This window comes from Alosa alosa, chromosome 13 (genome assembly GCF_017589495.1).
Source record: "Alosa alosa isolate M-15738 ecotype Scorff River chromosome 13, AALO_Geno_1.1, whole genome shotgun sequence".
NCBI classification, from domain to species: Eukaryota; Metazoa; Chordata; class Actinopteri; order Clupeiformes; family Clupeidae; genus Alosa; species Alosa alosa.
In genome coordinates this window covers 2,128,974-2,145,935 of record NC_063201.1, presented here as the reverse complement: position 1 = coordinate 2,145,935, position 16,962 = coordinate 2,128,974, and the positions used below count along the sequence as shown (strand labels likewise).

At 42.7% G+C, this 16,962-nt stretch overlaps 2 protein-coding genes across 3 annotated transcripts in view; both read left to right on the top strand.

Annotated features, from left to right (window-relative positions):
• Positions 1–1,064, top strand: part of LOC125306005 (interleukin-6 receptor subunit alpha-like) — a 7,154-nt gene extending 6,090 nt beyond the window's left edge. Inside the window, exon 8 of the mRNA XM_048261136.1 lies at positions 169–1,064. Within this exon, the coding sequence (XP_048117093.1) occupies positions 169–406 (238 nt within the window). The 3' untranslated portion in view covers positions 407–1,064. The remainder of the gene's footprint in view (positions 1–168) is intronic.
• Positions 1,065–11,946: 10,882 nt separating this feature from the next.
• Positions 11,947–14,707, top strand: LOC125306187. Of its 2 annotated transcripts, XM_048261400.1 has the most exons (6): positions 11,947–12,002; positions 12,126–12,243; positions 12,332–12,520; positions 12,719–14,144; positions 14,276–14,369; positions 14,494–14,707. In XM_048261400.1, exons 4-5 carry the CDS (start codon positions 13,143–13,145, stop codon positions 14,345–14,347), a joined length of 1,074 nt encoding a protein of 357 aa, XP_048117357.1. In that variant the 5' UTR covers positions 11,947–12,002; positions 12,126–12,243; positions 12,332–12,520; positions 12,719–13,142; the 3' UTR covers positions 14,348–14,369; positions 14,494–14,707. The 2 variants fall into 2 exon arrangements, with proteins under 2 accessions (XP_048117357.1, XP_048117356.1); XM_048261399.1 differs by lacking the exon at positions 11,947–12,002 and having other exon boundaries at positions 12,015–12,243.
• The last annotated feature ends 2,255 nt before the right edge of the window (positions 14,708–16,962 follow it).

Sequence of the window (16,962 nt, the reverse complement as noted above, 5' to 3'; positions counted from 1 at the left end):
TTTGAAGCTGCATCCTGTTTATAAGACTTTGAATATGTGTGACTATACTTCCCTTTCTCTGTATTTTTTTGTCAAAATGTCAGTCATCTCTTTCTCACTTTTTCTCTCTCCTTCTTTCTCTCTGTCTGTGTCCCTCTCTCTCTCTCTCTGTCCATCTCTCTTTTTCAGACACAGGATGCGTTTCGCGTCCACGCTGGGTAAGCTGGGTTCAGCCTCAGCCTCTGCAGCACCCCCTGCTTCCCGTCCTCAGCCACCCGCCCTGGAGGAAGACAAGCCTCTGATGTCACCCGTCAGCCCCACGCCCTCACAGTTCACCTTGCAGCATCAGCTCCCCCCTGTACAGGAGGACAGTGGCCAGAATGTCCATTTCCACAACATGGGCTACTTTCTAGTGCCCAAGGAATGAAGATGACACAAAGGACTAAAAACACTTTGCTGATTCGAAATGAATCCAACCGTTTCAGAAAGTTTATACTTTACCTCTGTACCTGTTTACCTCAAGTTTGTACTTAGTTTTTCATGGCTTGGTTGTGGTCAAATATATTTTTTTTCAGCTTTCTATCTGAGTGAAATGACCCTGAAGTGATAGCAATGATAAAAAACTGGTAAGATTCTCTCAAGTCTAAAGAAAGGTGCTTCCTTTCTCATCTACACTGGGCAATCCTTTACTAAGAAAATGATCCCTGATAATGCGGTCCCACAGTCCCTTGCTGTAGCAGCACTGAAAGTGACACGCCATTTGGCTATTCACAAAAAAAGAATATAGACAATAAAAATGTAAACAGTAAACAAACAACCAACATAAACTATGTCAATATTATCAGCCATTGCATAATTATGTAGCCTAGTGTAAATGTCAGATTCTCTCAACAATGCATGTCCTTAACATCTTTCCTGAAACTTCCTTTACATCTTTCCTGAAACTTTCTTGACTTCCCTTCTTTATCTAGGTCAAGAAAAAGTGCTTATGAAAATACATAGAATGTAATTTTTTGACTATTCAACCTCAGCCTCTGTACAGTATATTATCATGTGTATGTGTTACAACTTTATTTTTATTGATGTCAGACAATAGTCAATAAAGTATTTTGATACAAAACAGTGTCTATGATGTGCCGTGTGATTCAAGTTAATATACCAGATCTTAATTGTGATGTCATAGTTGTCTATGATGTATTACCACAATTCATTTGCTTGGCGGATCAACCAGTGGCTACTTGGCTGACCACCACCAACACCCATAGTTGGATCAACCATACTACACCTACTATGGTAATAACGCCTTGGCTTGAATATATTTCATATTGAGAGAAACAACCAAAAACAGATTAATTTAATAGGTTTCCATGTCCTGTGGCTTCAACATGTTTTTAGACTTTTAGACTAGCTATGATTTTAGGGATATTGGAAATATGGATACTATGATGGGATTGTGATTAATTTCATACTGCAATCTATAGCTTCACACTTAAAATGATGGAATGAAAGGTTAAAGGCTTGAGTGTTCAACTATTTCTCCATTTCTCAATGTTGTGAATTCAAACCAATGCCTTCATACAACACTGTAGACCATGGAGAGCAGGCAAGTGTAAAATGGCATTGCTGACAGGTAAACACTGTTGCAGTGCTTTACAATATTGATACAGTATTAGTACATATCATCCATTTCCCATTCTTTAATCCATCATGTGCTCTCTCTCTCTCTCTCTCATTTCCTCCTGAATGCCAGGCTCAGTCACCAATTCCTTCTCATCCTTTGCAGTACTCTCAGGAAGAGCTCAAGGTACACTGTTAATGGAACTGCAGAGTACTCATCTACCAAACGTATGATTCAAAAGAGCATTTGCATTTCAGGGAATGGTATTCTGTTGTATGAGTACACATAGGTAGGACAGGTATTAATTCCTGTTTTATTTTACTCATTTAGAGGTACCTGTAGGATCACATCAGATGGCAGAACATTCTGACACTGGTTCCATGGAGTCATATCCAGAGGAGCTTATGGTAGGCCTAATAACGGAGAACGCTGATTAACCACTTTTGATTATAATTGCAAAAACAAAATTCTAATCTATGTAACATATTCCTAGATGCAGAAAGTAATTTTGTTTGTTTGTTAAACACAATCAGTCAATCTTATGGAAGTGCTATTGGTTACACAGTTGTCAGACCTGTCTTTGTCTCTAGATATATCCTAGATCAGGGGTGAGCAAACTGCGGCCCGCGGGCCGGATCCGCCAAGCACTTTCATCCGGCCCGCCGAGCATTTAATTTGGTTATCAGGCTGCTCGCTATTTTTTCCTGCGATAGCGACGACGTTGGTTAGCTTTACTGCAAACTGCGTTTCACTCTCCTTAGAGAACGTTTACAATGTCAATGTCAAAACATCATGATTAATGTTAAATAGAGATAACATCATGTTAACTCTTAGTTATCTCCTTTGCAGCAGATCTAACGTGAACATTATGCGATCCATTTAATTGGGAACGCGCCTGCACTCACGAGAGGGAGAGAGAGCCGCAGGTTCCAGCTGGCTTGTCATTGTTGATAATTGATATGTCCTTCTTATAAGAAAATTTTAAAAGGAAATCATGAAGGCAACAGAAGTTCCCACTACTGACCATTTAAAAACTGTGAGAGGGCCCAGCCGTAGTGCGGCCCGCCGGCCAGTTTTCAAAACCCAATGTGGCCCTGGAGCCAAAAAGTTTGCCCACCCCTGTGATGTTTATACACCTGTGGGTTTATGGAACTGGACTAGGAGGCTGTAAAGAGACCTCTATTTTTCTCAGGTTGAAACAAATGCAGATTGTGGAGATTATGTGGTTGAGGGAGTAGATGTAGGGGAATGCAGCCTACAGCCCATCTGTCTCCTCACGGAAGGTCCAGGTTAGTAGAGGACCTCCCTCAACACCGGTTATTCACACTCATGATTGAAGCAAGCATGTTAAGCCAGGCTATTAAAGACATGGCATTCATTTAGTGAGGTAATTATAGTTTCCAGCGTATTAGATGTAGGTTTCAAGATATGGATCTGTGGATGCCCTTGTCTGGGATGCATCATCAGTGATGTTCAATGGAGGTTTCAGGTCTTTTAACATCAGATCAACTCGCCCAGGCAGTAGTAGCAACAAGCTACATGCTCGCCCGCTTAATCCGCCACCTAGTGGCTTTCCCTACAACATCCCTAATCTGTTAAACTTTCCTTAATAAGCGGGAAATTACATTACATTACAATACATTTACGCTTACTTGCTGGTAGTTTTATCTCAAACTGTGGACAAATGTACAATATACTACATTTAGTAAATCTGTAAGAGTTCTCTCCGGGTCAAACCTATGACCTTGGTGTTGCTCAAACAGTTCAAACCCATGACCTCAGCGTTGCTTGCACCTTGCCTTACCAGACAACAAGACCGTAGAGTTGTTATGAGAGCAAGCCAATGCATGAATAAGAAATGGCATCTCTAATGAATCCTGTGGGGCAGATGAACTGTGTCTCATAACACCTCTGTTCCCCATTTAGCGGTAGCTTTGAGACCAGAGCAGGTAGCAGTGCCTTCTCAAACTCTACAGTCTACAGAGTTCAGCGAAGGGGACTTGGAGGTAAGCAGAAACGGTTGAATGCAATATTGATAATAATAACAAATAATAATAACAACAACAACCTGTAACTTTCTCCCCTCGGGACCAAAGTCACACCTGCTTATGTGGCTATTAAATGACTCGGGACCAAAGTCACACCTGCTTATGTGGCTATTAAATGACTCGGGACCAAAGTCACACCTGCTTATGTGGCTATTAAATGGTCCAATTTGCAGAAGAAAAAAATGATATAATGTATATATTATTATATGTTATATATGACTTATATTGAACTTAATGTGATACATTAACAGATACACTTATATTCCACAGGTTGAGTCTGATGATACATGTGTGGACTGGGTTATTGAGGGCCTGAATTTGGGGGAGAGCAGCCATCACCAACCTCCCTTTTGCTGTGAGCTCCGGTCAGTACAAAGTCTTTACCCAATCTAAAATGCTTGAGTATGGCATTGATTATAGATAGGGGAGGTGTGTGTGTGTGTGTGTGTGTGTTGAATGAAGATACTGTACAGTAGGTGTACATGGGGCCGGTTTCCAATCACTGGATGAATCCCTAGTACTGAACTTGGAGGTCTCTATTGAGAAAAGATTTCATCCATACAGGAATCTGGCCCATAAGGCCTCAACGAAGCCAAGCACATAAACAGCAGCAGGCAATAAGACTTAAGTACTTTGTTTACATTTGACACAGATGTTTTTTTATCCATACCAGTCATCAGAAAGATACTTCTCTGGGAATTGTACATCGTATGTTGTTTCACAGTAGGGATGATCAGCTTGCCTTTGTGTACAGAGGCAACATCTTAACCCAACATCCATTCTCCTCCATATAGCCACCAATGGGCTTGAGGCTGCCTTGCGCGAGCCGCTGAGAGACCACTTACCTAAATATACTTATTTAAATATTTAACGTCATTCATTATGATAATGGGGCTATAGCAAAGCAAAGCAATGTCCGGGTGCACACTGGCAATATCAGAGACTTCTTTCTTTTTATTGTATGCCATTGTGCATGGACATTGTGTTGATTTAAGTTGCTTTGCTGTAAGCCTGAAACCTGAAGTCTGTCACTACAGCAAGATGCACTCCATTCTCTGACATGTGTTGTTGTTCTGAATGTTTCAGTTCAGCTACATCTTTGGGAGAAGATGAGGCAGCGGGAGCCTTTCTGACACATGATGGTGCTCAAGCCACAGACACGGATGAAGCTAGAGGAGAGAGGACGCCACACAGGGCCCAGAGGCTTCCACCAAAGGCCTGAGGGAGATGATGAGTCGAGTTTGTTGTTTCATAAAATGGGAAGAGGTGTATCTGCCACCTCCACCCAGAGAAGGTTTACGTTTCTGCAGCGCCTCGCCAGAGCGGCTCCCCCACCACACCTGGGACTCCCCCACCACACCTGGGACTCCCCCACCACACCTGGGATGGGAAATGCTCATTAGCCTCGCCAGAGCGGCTCCCCCACCACACCTGGGACTCCCCCACCACACCTGGGATGGGAAATGCTCATTAGCCTCGCCAGAGCGGCTCCCCCACCACACCTGGGACTCCCCCACCACACCTGGGATGGGAAATGCTCATTAGCCTCGCCAGAGCGGCTCCCCCACCACACCTGGGATGGGAAATGCTCATTAGCCTCGCCAGAGCGGCTCCCCCACCACACCTGGGATGGGAAATGCTCATTAACCTCGCCAGGAACTGCTCCTGCTCCCATTCCAATCAGGGGATGGTAACTGTAGTGCCTAGCAGCTCGAGGGAACCCTCGCAGCTCGAAGGAACCTCAGCAGGCCAAAGCACCACAGAGCCCTGAGAGGATAAAACTGGGATTTTGATGGAGGTCATACACATGTCCAGATTTTCTGTAAAACATCAATAAATAAATAAATAAATGCAATTACATGTCCAACTTTGCCTTCCTAAGTTAAATGAGTGAGTTGAGTTGCCCCCCTTTTGATCATCTAAGATTGTTCCATCTCATACATATGCACAGTGTGTTCTTATTTGTGTGTTCCTGATTGAAAAAAATAATATATGTGATATGTAATAATGTATATGTAATAATACAGGTGAAACTAGAAAAAATAGAATATTGTGCAAACGTTCATTTATGGCAGTAATTCAACTTAAAAAGTTGAACTATATTATACCCTCCTGGGAACCAAGAAAAAAGTGTCCAACAATTTCTTTTTTTTTTGTGATTTCCTTTCTATTTAGGATTAAAAAAAACATCTTACATATTTTATTTTTTAAAATGTATTTTTATTTCAAATTTTATAGCATGTCCCCTGTGGTGGACAAAAGGACCGTTTTACTATGAAAAGGTAGCCATGAAAATAGACAAAAATGGACAAATTATGCTTTTAGTGGTATTAAATTAAGGGTAAACTTAACCAAATATAAGGGAAAATATAATTTATTTGCCTTTTTGGACAGTTGTATTTCTTTTTTCTGGATTGTTCATTTCATTTTCATGTTTTTCTTTCATCTGCGATAATTCATTTTTTTGTCTTACTCTTCCTCGCTATCTTCTTGAGGCACAGGATCATAGTCCTCATCTCTGATTCACTCACTCATCACCTGAGAGCTCCAAATCTGCCCCCCCTCATTCATCCTATACAAATGATCTCCTAAGGGACCGTTCGTTATTTATAAACGGGGTCACCGGAGGAAAATAGGGGAGGGTCATGTCTTTTTATTCTTTGTTAAGGGGAGGGTCACCTAACTTTTTTTTTTAGGAGGGGGGTCACCCATCTTTTGTATTAATGAAAACAGCAAAAAATCAAAGTGGCTTGTTTGATTGTTGATTTCTGTCGCCATATAACGTTCTCTTTCGTTCCTTAGCTCTGTCAACATTGAACAATGAAAATAAGGGAGATTGTCCAGGTTTCTCACGCAAAATACGGAAAATGTCAACATCCGTCCCCATTAACGTTGGAAGGGTTGGAGCAACAAAGTAGCCTACTTTATTCAAGCCTAACAGCCTATATCCATTTGGTCAACTTTATCCAGCCCTAAAAAAGCTAAATTTAACTTTGGTTTACTTGTAGTTTACCGTGTAGCCTAGCCTAACTTTAAACAGTGTGCATGCTTATAAAGCCATTCAAGTCATTTGAGAAGGAAGGAGTGTAGCAAGCTTCCAAATTGACGCTCGTCTGAGAGATTGAGTTTTGGATAATGTTCAGCTTCGGCAACTTTACAATGACTGAGGAAGCCTAGAGATGAGTCCATTGCAACAAGTTCATGTGTTGAATTTGTTATTACCCAGTGTGCTTTGTTGAATGGTCTCAATGTTTTATTGTTTTATTTCATGTGAATACTTACTGGAGGAGTAACTGATTTCAAGTAGGCTAATGCAGTTGCAGGAAGTGTGCATTTAGGGCCCGTCCACACGGAGACTCTTTTTTAGGTTAAACGCAGAGGTTTTGCTTCGCCTTGGCCGAAAGGCCCAAACAAATCCTGTAAACGCACTGCCCGAAACCGCACTTTTCTGAAACCTGGTCCCAGAGTGGAGAAATCTGAAACCATAGCCCGCTTGAATTCGTTTAGACAGCTTAAACCGCACATCCTGCTTGGCGTGATCGATGATGTCACCTCAGCTGCCCTGACTTGCACTTATAGTATTGCCTAACAATACTAGTTTTCATACATGACATTACCTTACGATTACACCCGTAAGATAAATATCACAACTGAAAGCGCGCAGCCGAGCAGCTTATGACTTGGTGGACTGAACACTGTTTTTCCCCGCTTTTTTTAATGCATTCTAGCTACTGTCAGTGACGCCGAGAGAACTTAAGTTATTAGGAAAGTGCGTGTAAGTTCAGGCTACATTAATTTGTGCGTAGTGCCAGTGTCATTCATTTATTTTACATGTCTTACAACATATGTACATGCATTCACAGTCGAGTGAAATCAGATATAAGCATACAAAGACGCTTAGAACTCACGTTAAGCAGATGGTAGCACACTGATTGCAAATGCGCGATTTGATTTGATGCAGGCAACATATTGTTACTAACAAAGGTTTTATAGCAATATTATAAATGTGGCGACAGAATAGCCTAGAACTTGGGTAAGCCTTGCGTTTAGTGATCGCCAAAACTAATGTGAATCACGGACTACAACCAAAGAAAGTAAAGGTGATTAGTAGGCCTACCTGCATTAGCCATATAAAGGACGGGACTGCACCCTTCACAAACCGTAAAATAAAGTTGATTAGTTTTACAGTTGACTACAGTTGACAGTTCACCATCAGTCCACACAAACAATTCTGGTTTCCTGGCACTAGCCATTTTGTCATAGCTTATTCTGTCTGTTTGTAAAGCACAAACTTTGGTCAATTTCTGTAAAGAAACAGTGCCACCTATAGGCCTGGGGTATGAAGTAACGTGTTGAGTCGTGTTGAGATGGATCCGTTTGGACGCAAATATTCTTGATGCGGTTTCAGGGAAGACGGAGGAAAAAAAGATCGGTTTTGTACGTGTGGACTAGGCCTTAGTTTCCATGTTTATTGTGTTTCCACAACAATGTTAGTGAGTAAATCTACTGAAATGGCCACCATCTTGGTGAAGTGTGATGTGTAAGATCAAAAAGCAGAGGGTGAGTTTCGAACGACAGCTTAAGCTGATGTGTTTTCATAGTGCTCTATAGCGTGGGTGGAAGGTATCGACAATTAGCTGGGGAGGGTCATGTCTTTTTTGAAAAGGCTGTTGGAGGGTCGTTGATAATTTTCTTGCAGGCAGGGGAGGGTCATGCAACTTTTGATTGAAGCACTCAAAATCCCTCCGGTGACCCCGTTTATAAATAACGAACAGTCCCTAAATTTCCCAAAAAATCTAAATATTTTGGTCCTGGTGTCCATTATAATGGACATTCATAAAGTCACTATTATTTCAAAATGTAAATAACTTAACTTCTTTCAAAATGAATCATATATAATTCCTGACATTTTCATTAACAAGACCATATATTGCCATCATAATGAATGCTTAATAAGAAGACACTATTTGACTTATCTCTCCTCCTTCCATAAAATGTGCTTGTTTTGATGTCAACCATTTTTGAGAACCAGGAAGAGGAGGTTCCCAGCAACCCAGCCAATCACATGATATATCATTAGAAAGCCCAGGATGTCCTCTTTAAAAGACCACGGGAATTGATAGAATAGCTCAAAGGGGTAAAGGGGTATGCTTCTAGAACTTATGTCCACTACAGAGGACATAGGTCTATGGATTGGTTCTCAGGAGGATATAGACTCATTACATGCCAAGTGATATATTTCAAGCCTTTATTTGTTATAATTCTGATGATTATGGCTTACAGCTTATGAAAACCCCAAATTAAAAAATCTCAGAAAATTAGAATATTGTGAAAAGGTTCAATATTGTAGGCTCAAAGTGACACACTCTAAGATAATTAATCCAAAACACCTGCAAAGGGTTCCTGAGCCTTTAAACCTCCACAAGGAGAGAAAGCCTCAAAGGGTCATTAAAAAAGAAGTTGGATGTTCTCAAAGTGTTGTATCACTTTAATACAAAGTGAAGTGAAAGGGAAAAGTGTGGAGGAAGAAGATGCACAAGCAGCAAGGATGACTGCAGCCTGGAGAGGATTGCAGGAAAAGGCCACTCATGTGTGGGGGACTGCAGCCTGGAGAGGATTGCAGGAAAAGGCCACTCATGTGTGGGGGACTGCAGCCTGGAGAGGATTGCAGGAAAAGGCCACTCATGTGTGGGGGAGCTTCACAAAGAGTGGACTGAGGCTGGAGTTACTGCATCAAGAGCCACCACACACAGACGCATCCTGGACATGGGCTCCAAATGTCGTATTCTTGTCAAGCCACTCCTGAACAAACAACGTCAGAAGCGTCTTACCTGGGCTAAAGAAAAAAAGAACTGGCCTGTTGCTCAGTGGTCCAAAGTCCTCCAAGATGCTTGAAGTCCAGTGTGAAGTTTCCACAGTCTGTGTTGATTTGGGTATCCATGTCACCTGCTGGTGTTGGTCCACTGTGCTTTATTTAAGACCAAAGTCAACACACTTAATTTTCCAGCAGGAGTTGGCACCTGCCCACACTGCCAAAAGTACCAAAACCTGTACCCAAATCAAGTACTGAGTACAAGTACATGATTACACTTTTTGGAGGGCTGACATTTCTGTATCCATTTTTTTTTTTATTGATTTCATGTAGTATTCTAATTTTATGAGATTTTGAATTTGGGGGTTTCATAAGTTGTAAGCCATAATCATCAAAATAAAGGCTTGAAGTCTATATAATATATTAGTTTCAGCTTTTAAGTTGAATTACTGACATAAATGAACTTTTGCACAATATTCAATTTTTTTGAGTTTCACCTGTAGACACACAAGTGTGTGCATGCATGCGTGTATATAGTATTCTGTGTTCTGCTCGCGAGTATCATTCAGTAGTACATGAGCTAATTATTCAGCTCGGACAGTGAGAGAATTAAGCTAATTATGTTGCTCTAGTATTGATAAAAAAAGAGGGCCAGATGTTACCTTGCTATCATTAGTTCCCTTTATGCACACAAGGGGGCAGTATTACCCCAGTGAGAGCAGAGTCGTATACGGCTCTGAGTGAGAGCGGAGCCGGGCATGGGCGGATTATGGGGGTCCTCCCCCAGAATTTTTTTTATTTGTTTGATGTGATCCCTGTATTCTGGTGCATTTTGGGGATGGCCAATACTAAATTCAATCAGATTCATAGGCTACATCCTGATTTGTTGATATCGAGGCAATGATTCCATGCAAAGGCTTAGGCTTCAGGGCCCCCTGACCCCTTGGGCCCCTGGGCCTGGGCCCGGTAGGCCCGTGCAGTAATCCATCCCTGGTATGAGTGACAGTGGACAAAGACGGTTCATTGAGTGTGTCCTCATATCAAGACTAGTCTGGTACATCAATCATCAGAATTAATTTAGGATCTGCTTAAAAACCACAAGGAAAATAGTTTATTACAATGTATTATGAACTTTCTGATAATTAATATTTGAGTCTCCTGCCAAATCGAACAGACATTAATTTCGACAAGCTGACACTATGTGAAGATTACCAAAATACACTAAAGTGTGTGCTATGCATTGAAAAAGTGCAATATCACAGAAACAACCGTTCTGCTGACCTTAGTTACAATAATGATACTGGGCAAATCAAACTGTGCACTGGACCTTGAAGCCATGGTTGCGTTGCAATTCTGGTGAAAGATTATTGATGTTTTAAGCTCTTCAGCCACTCTGCTCCACTGCGCTCTTCTCCTGCTGCAACATGTTGATTGTCTGGATTTGTGAAAGGCTCCGTCTGAGACGCGTGGGGCACTGTGAGTGTCTTCCGTTTACAGAACAGTGGCACTGTGCACTAACTGAGCACACAATGAACAGACGATTTTAGGACAGTGAGGAGTGATGGTTGAATTTGACCAGAAGTGAACATCTGAGAGCTGCCCTACACAGATTTCCCTGCAGTGCAGGAAAAGACAGGTGCTTGCTTCCTGATTGAATAGTAGCCTAAAATTATAGGCCTAATGCCTTTTGTAATGCCTTACATTACCACGTTACAACAAAAAGCAACACACAGTAATTAGCCTACATTACTTTTGTAACACGTTACTCCCAACACTGAATAATTAGAAGACAGATTCAGAATCTCTCCGTGATAATAACAAGAAGAACATTTGATCATGCTACACGCAGGGATGCTATCATAATTCTTGTTCCGTGCAAAAGTGACCGAGGGCTAGGCTACTTTAGCCTACTCCTTTGAATTGTAGTGCCACTTAACATTATATTCCTTCATTATATAAATGCATTCGTTGCACAGTAAAGACTTTACTGTCTTTACTGTGATGTTAACGGCAATGTAGCCTAAACAAATAATTTTCAGTCCATTCCGGGTTTTCATTATTATTTTTTATTTTTTGACAGAGACATGGTTAACTGCTCCCAACGCGTGAATGTAGGTTATGGGTGCTTTCGTAAATTGCCAATCCGAGCGCTCCAAGCACAATCTGAAACTTTTTAACCGTGCGTTATTCTGTTTTCAGAGTGTCAGATTGAATTTATGAACGCACCCTATATCTGACAGCTGACAGGCGCGAGCCGCGCGACATTTCTGCAGCCAATCACTGCTGTCTTTTATTTTATCGATTAGGCTATAGCGTAGTCTTGAAAGCCAGATATTAAGTTAGTTTGCGGGCTGATCGCAATTAAATCCAACTGGCCCGCGGGCTGCTAGTTGAATAGCCCTGGACTACTTAATCACTATTATGACGACAATTTAGGCTAAATTGCCATGGAGACAAAACGTTCCTACACTTGTTCAGTGCGTCATAATGCGCCGAGTTCGGTTTTATATTCACTTTGATTTCACACTGCGATCGTTACTACACGGTAAGTGCAGTGTCCCCTACATATATTAATTAATTTGGATGCTTGCATTGTCCCCTACAGATATTAATTAATTTGGATTAGCTTGCATTGTTAGCCTACTAACCAAGTACTTGAACCCTCTAGCTATCACTTTACAAAGACCTTTACGGGATCTTCAAACAATATTAAAGACTTACTCTATGGGGACAAATCATCTTGACAATTTTGTCAGTGATGGACCAACCACTGTGAAGATTGCTGGGTAAGCCTTACTACAAAGGGTTCTTCTTAATGCAAATCATAATGTGAATCAGTACATTAGTGATATATACCTTCACTTCTCTCCACAGGGACCCACCTGTGTCTTCAGACATGCAGGGTGAGGCTGGCCAGCATGCAGAGTCCTTTCCCAGTGATAGTGGTGATTTCATTCCAAGAAATAAGAGTTACCTTCAAGATTACGCTGTCACCCCATCGTCAATGGACTCTTGTTCTACTGACTCTGAAACCATTACTGCTGCCCAACACCTGGTCAATGAGTAAGTATCCATGCTCAAATGAATACTGAACTTCTCTGCAATGTCTTGTGATATATAACATACCTAGATCATGTGAATGCTAATGCCTACTTGTCAAAATAGACTACACAAGATAATATTTACATTTACATAAACAAGATAACGCTGTACATAATACACTTTAAAATAATATTTTTTTTTTTTTTTTTTTTTTTTCAGGTGTCTCGACTCTGCTGTCGAGGAAAGGCCAACATGTAAGCTCGACATATATGAGGTGATGGCCAGAGCTGGGGGCAGAGAGGAATGGGACATGGACCTGGGCTCGCTGGACTTTGATACGACCTCCATCACATCGGATACAGTCATGTCCAAAGAGATGGCTGAAGCCCTGCGGTTATCTGTGGAGCCCAACAGGTCCCAGACTAGCGGGAGGCCTGCTGTTGTCCAGCATTTCCTCGCCGCATGTCAGCGGCTCAGGGGCCTCTTCAGGGAGTGCTCGTGTGTCCGAGTCTCATCCGCAGGCCGTCAGCCCGAGCGGCCCCGTACGGACAGGTTTGCGGTGTCCAGTGGCGTTTGACGCCGTGGCCACATCGAGGAGACGGCTGCCTCAGGGTGTGTCGACCTGACCGCAGCCATTGATGCCATGGAGGCCGTGGTGGGCAGGGTGGTCCTCAGTCAAGATGATGCTGCCACCGTCAGGATCAGGATGGAGCACCTTCTGTCCACCGGAGCTCTGAGGCCATTGACAGACATGTTGGTGGAGCACCTCCGTCACCTCATTTCAGAGTATGACTCTTCACTCACTTCTGAGGTGCCTGGCACATCTGTGTCTGCTTCCACCATTCCTCAGTGGAGAGAGACTGATCATATCTATGCCATCGTTGAAAGATTTTTGAAGCCCTTCCTTGGCCAGCTTCTGGAAGATGTCCTCGCTTACTTAAACAAGGCTGATGTGGAAGGCAGTGAACGTGGCTCTCCTTCAGCAGCATCTAGGTCTTATATTGACATCACTGAGGACGCGTTGAGTCTTTTGGCCACCATGATGGTCCAGGAAATCATGGATGATTTATTTAGCAGGCCAGACAAGGAGTCAGGTCAGAGGTCGCCCCACGGACGTTTTACACCCATGACCGGTGGAGCCAGCGATCAGGAGGCTGTGGAGGACTGCAAAGCCACTGGCTGTACCGAGGCAAAGGGCAAAACCACTGTGAGCTTCGAGGGAAATGACTACTTTTCCCTCATTAGTAATGTGCTGGTCCAGCTGATGCGGAAGATTGAGCCCACCACTGAGGACTCGGCTGATTTCACAACCTTCCACTGCGCCCTCACTGAAAAGATCCTCTCAGAGCTGTGCTCGGCATCAGGCCTCTTAAGAAATGAGCTGCATCCACAATCTGTCAACATCCAGAAGATATGCAAGAAAATGCACAAGGACCTTTTGAAAACTTTTGTCTCCAAAGACATGGTCCATAAGCTTTTAGTTTATCGGCTCCCTGTGTTCAGCTCGATCCTGACCAAATGTTTAGTAAAAGAGCTCCTTCGGTTAAGCCAGGGGGAGGCTGAGAGGGCACATAGATGCAAACTATTTAACTTCCTTCAGAGATTTCAACTCTGCAGAAAGGTTTGCGCCGCTTTCAAGAAAAAGGTAGAGTTGTTTGTATTTATCCTCAAAATTCAATCTGTAAAGTATTATTAGTGTGGTAACAACAACAATAATTATAATCAGCATTGTTATCATTATTACTGTCATCATGATTGGTTTGCTTTCATTTCCAGAACTCCAGAACAAACTTCCAGAGAACCAACAAAGTTCAGCCCATGGCCGGGGAAGTCACAGCAGAAAATTAGCCATCCTGTTATGAAAATGGGGGTAAGTCTTCTAGAAGAGATAGATGGATAGATGGATAGATATTCTTTATAATGTCATACATGTTAAATGGTATCTTATTGCAAACCTTAAATTATCAATAAAGTATCTATCTATCTATCTATAGGTCAGACTTGCTCAGCGCTCCTAGAGGGAGATCCCCCGCATCCTCTTTGCCACACAGGGCCCAGGCTTCTGCCAAAGGCCTGAGGGAGATGTTGAGTCGAGGTTTTTTTTTTTATAAAATGGGAAGAGGTGTATCCGCCGTTTTCTGCAGTGCCTCACCAGAACGGCTCCCTCACCACACCTTGGATGTCCAGAACAGCTCCTTCACCACACCTTGGATGTCCAGAACAGCTCCTTCACCACACCTTGGATGTCCAGAACAGCTCCCTCACCACACCTTGGATGTCCAGAACAGCTCCTTCACCACACCTTGGATGTCTGCTCTGGGCAATCACATCCAAATGATCCATGAAATGCTCACGGACCTCATCAGGAACTGCTCCTGCTCCCATTCCAATCAGGGGACGGTAACTGTAGTGCCTAGCAGCTCGAGGGAACCCTAGCAGCTCGAGGGAACCACAGCAGGCCAAAGCACCACAGAGCCCTGAGAGGATAAAACTGGGATATTGATGGAGGTCATACACATGTCCAGATTTTCTGCCAAATCATGTCAACAAATAAATACATTTATATGTCCAACTTTGCCTTTCTATACCCTTTGATTAATCTGAGATCGCTCGATCTTACGCATATGCAGTGTGTTGTTTATAGATGATATAAGATATGTCTTAGGCCTACAGTGTGTTGCAGTGTGTTATATATACACCTCTGGACCACTGCACATGTTTCTAAGAATACAATAGTGTTCACATCATGTCTAGGATAAATGAGTAGACATGAGTAGATCCACAGTATCTATCCAAACAATATTGGATAGTAGTGTATGCTCAGAGCCTAAATGATAACAGTGCTTCATGACAATGGTATTATTTAGCCTAACAGCAGACGTAATGAAAGACCTGCGATAGCGTTCCTTCTTGCAAGATGGATGCAGCAGTCTGTTGCTAAAGGAGCTGCTTAGCACTCCCACTGTACCGTGCAGGGGTGACAGGTTGCATTAAAGAAGAAAAAGGTCACACAAATATGTTTATTGCACAAATAAACACATTTGTATGCAAAGAAAAAGACCAGATTGCTGCCCCAAAGACTGCTTTATTGAGACGGTTTATGTTTAGGCAACGACATCAACTCCCAGGTGAGTCTGTCCATCAGTCTCCTACCTGAAAGGTTTAGCCAGCCATTGTAAATTTGCCATCATGACTTTCGCTGAAGGACCGCATCAGAAGTGGTCATCACTGTTTGAAGGGCTGGGCTGTCTGTCTGCCTTCGCCCATCAACCCCTCACTGACTCCAGTCGTCCGGCCACTGCACCGTATTCCACTGCGTCGTACTGGCCCTTAGCGATGGGGTGTCCGTTGAGCTGTAGTGGCTGCTGGATGCCAGGATCATTGAGCCGCTTCATGCTTCACCGTGGATTTGGAATTTGGTTGTGGTCAGAAAGAAAACAGGGGCTCTGCGCGTCTGTGTGGACCTCCGCATAGTAAATATGTATATTAGTGCTGTCAGTTAAATATGTATATACTTATATTACTTTTCCTGCTGTAAGTGCATGTTGTGTGTGATGTCTGTATGCTACTGAGACCTTGAATTTCCCCTTGGGGATCAATAAAGTATCTATCTATCGTATCTATCTATCTATCTAACAAAGCAGTCATCCCAGACAGATACCGGTTGCCCAATGCCCACGTCTGAGGAGCTCACGGCACAATCCCACGGCTCGACCGTCTTTTCAAAATTGGACCTCAGAGAGGGCTATCTCCAGGTGCCCCTCCACACTGAAAGCAGAAACCTGACGGCCTTCGTTACACACCTCGGTGTGTTCCGCTACAAGAGGATGCCTTTCGGCCTTAGCTCCGCCCCCTCCTTCCTTTAAAAGGTCATGACCTCAGTGCTGGCAGGTATACCAGGTGTTATTTACCTTGATGATGTCGTGGTACATGGTGCTACTACTGCTATCCATTACTCACCAAACACAGTCTAATCCATACCTGCCAACACTCCCGTTTTTCCGGGTTTTCCCGTATTTCAAGGTTATCCCAGCACCCTCCCATTTTGTTATTTCTCCCGGGAAATTCCCGGAATTTGCATGACCATCAAACTTAATTTTAAAATCACAGATCCATTCATTTTTTCTGTTAGTCTGACATTTCCCGGGTTTCCAAATTGGGTATGATATAGATAGATAGATAGATAGATAGATAGCAGGGCTCTACACTAACATTTTTTTCCAAGAGCACTTGTGCGCCCAAGTTAAAAAATGTAGGTGCACAGACAAAAATTTGGGCGCACAGTCAGTTCTGTACTTAACTTACACATAATCTAACACTGCAGCTAACAGTTAAACATGCCAGTGCACTTCAGCTTGTATTCAGTGTAAACAAACAAGCATGCGTGGAAGCCTGGAGTTGTCAGTAGCGTTCTACCTTTGAATAAAATGGGAGTATTACCGGAGGCTACTTTTGTGCCTGTT

Coding starts and splice junctions, on each gene's coding strand:
- LOC125306187 (XM_048261400.1), top strand. CDS start 13,143: ATGGAGGCCGTGGTGGGCAGGGTGGTCCTCAGTCAAGATGATGCTGCC. Junction 14,145..14,275: donor GCGCCGCTTTCAAGAAAAAG/GTAGAGTTGTTT, acceptor TTTCATTTCCAG/AACTCCAGAACAAACTTCCA.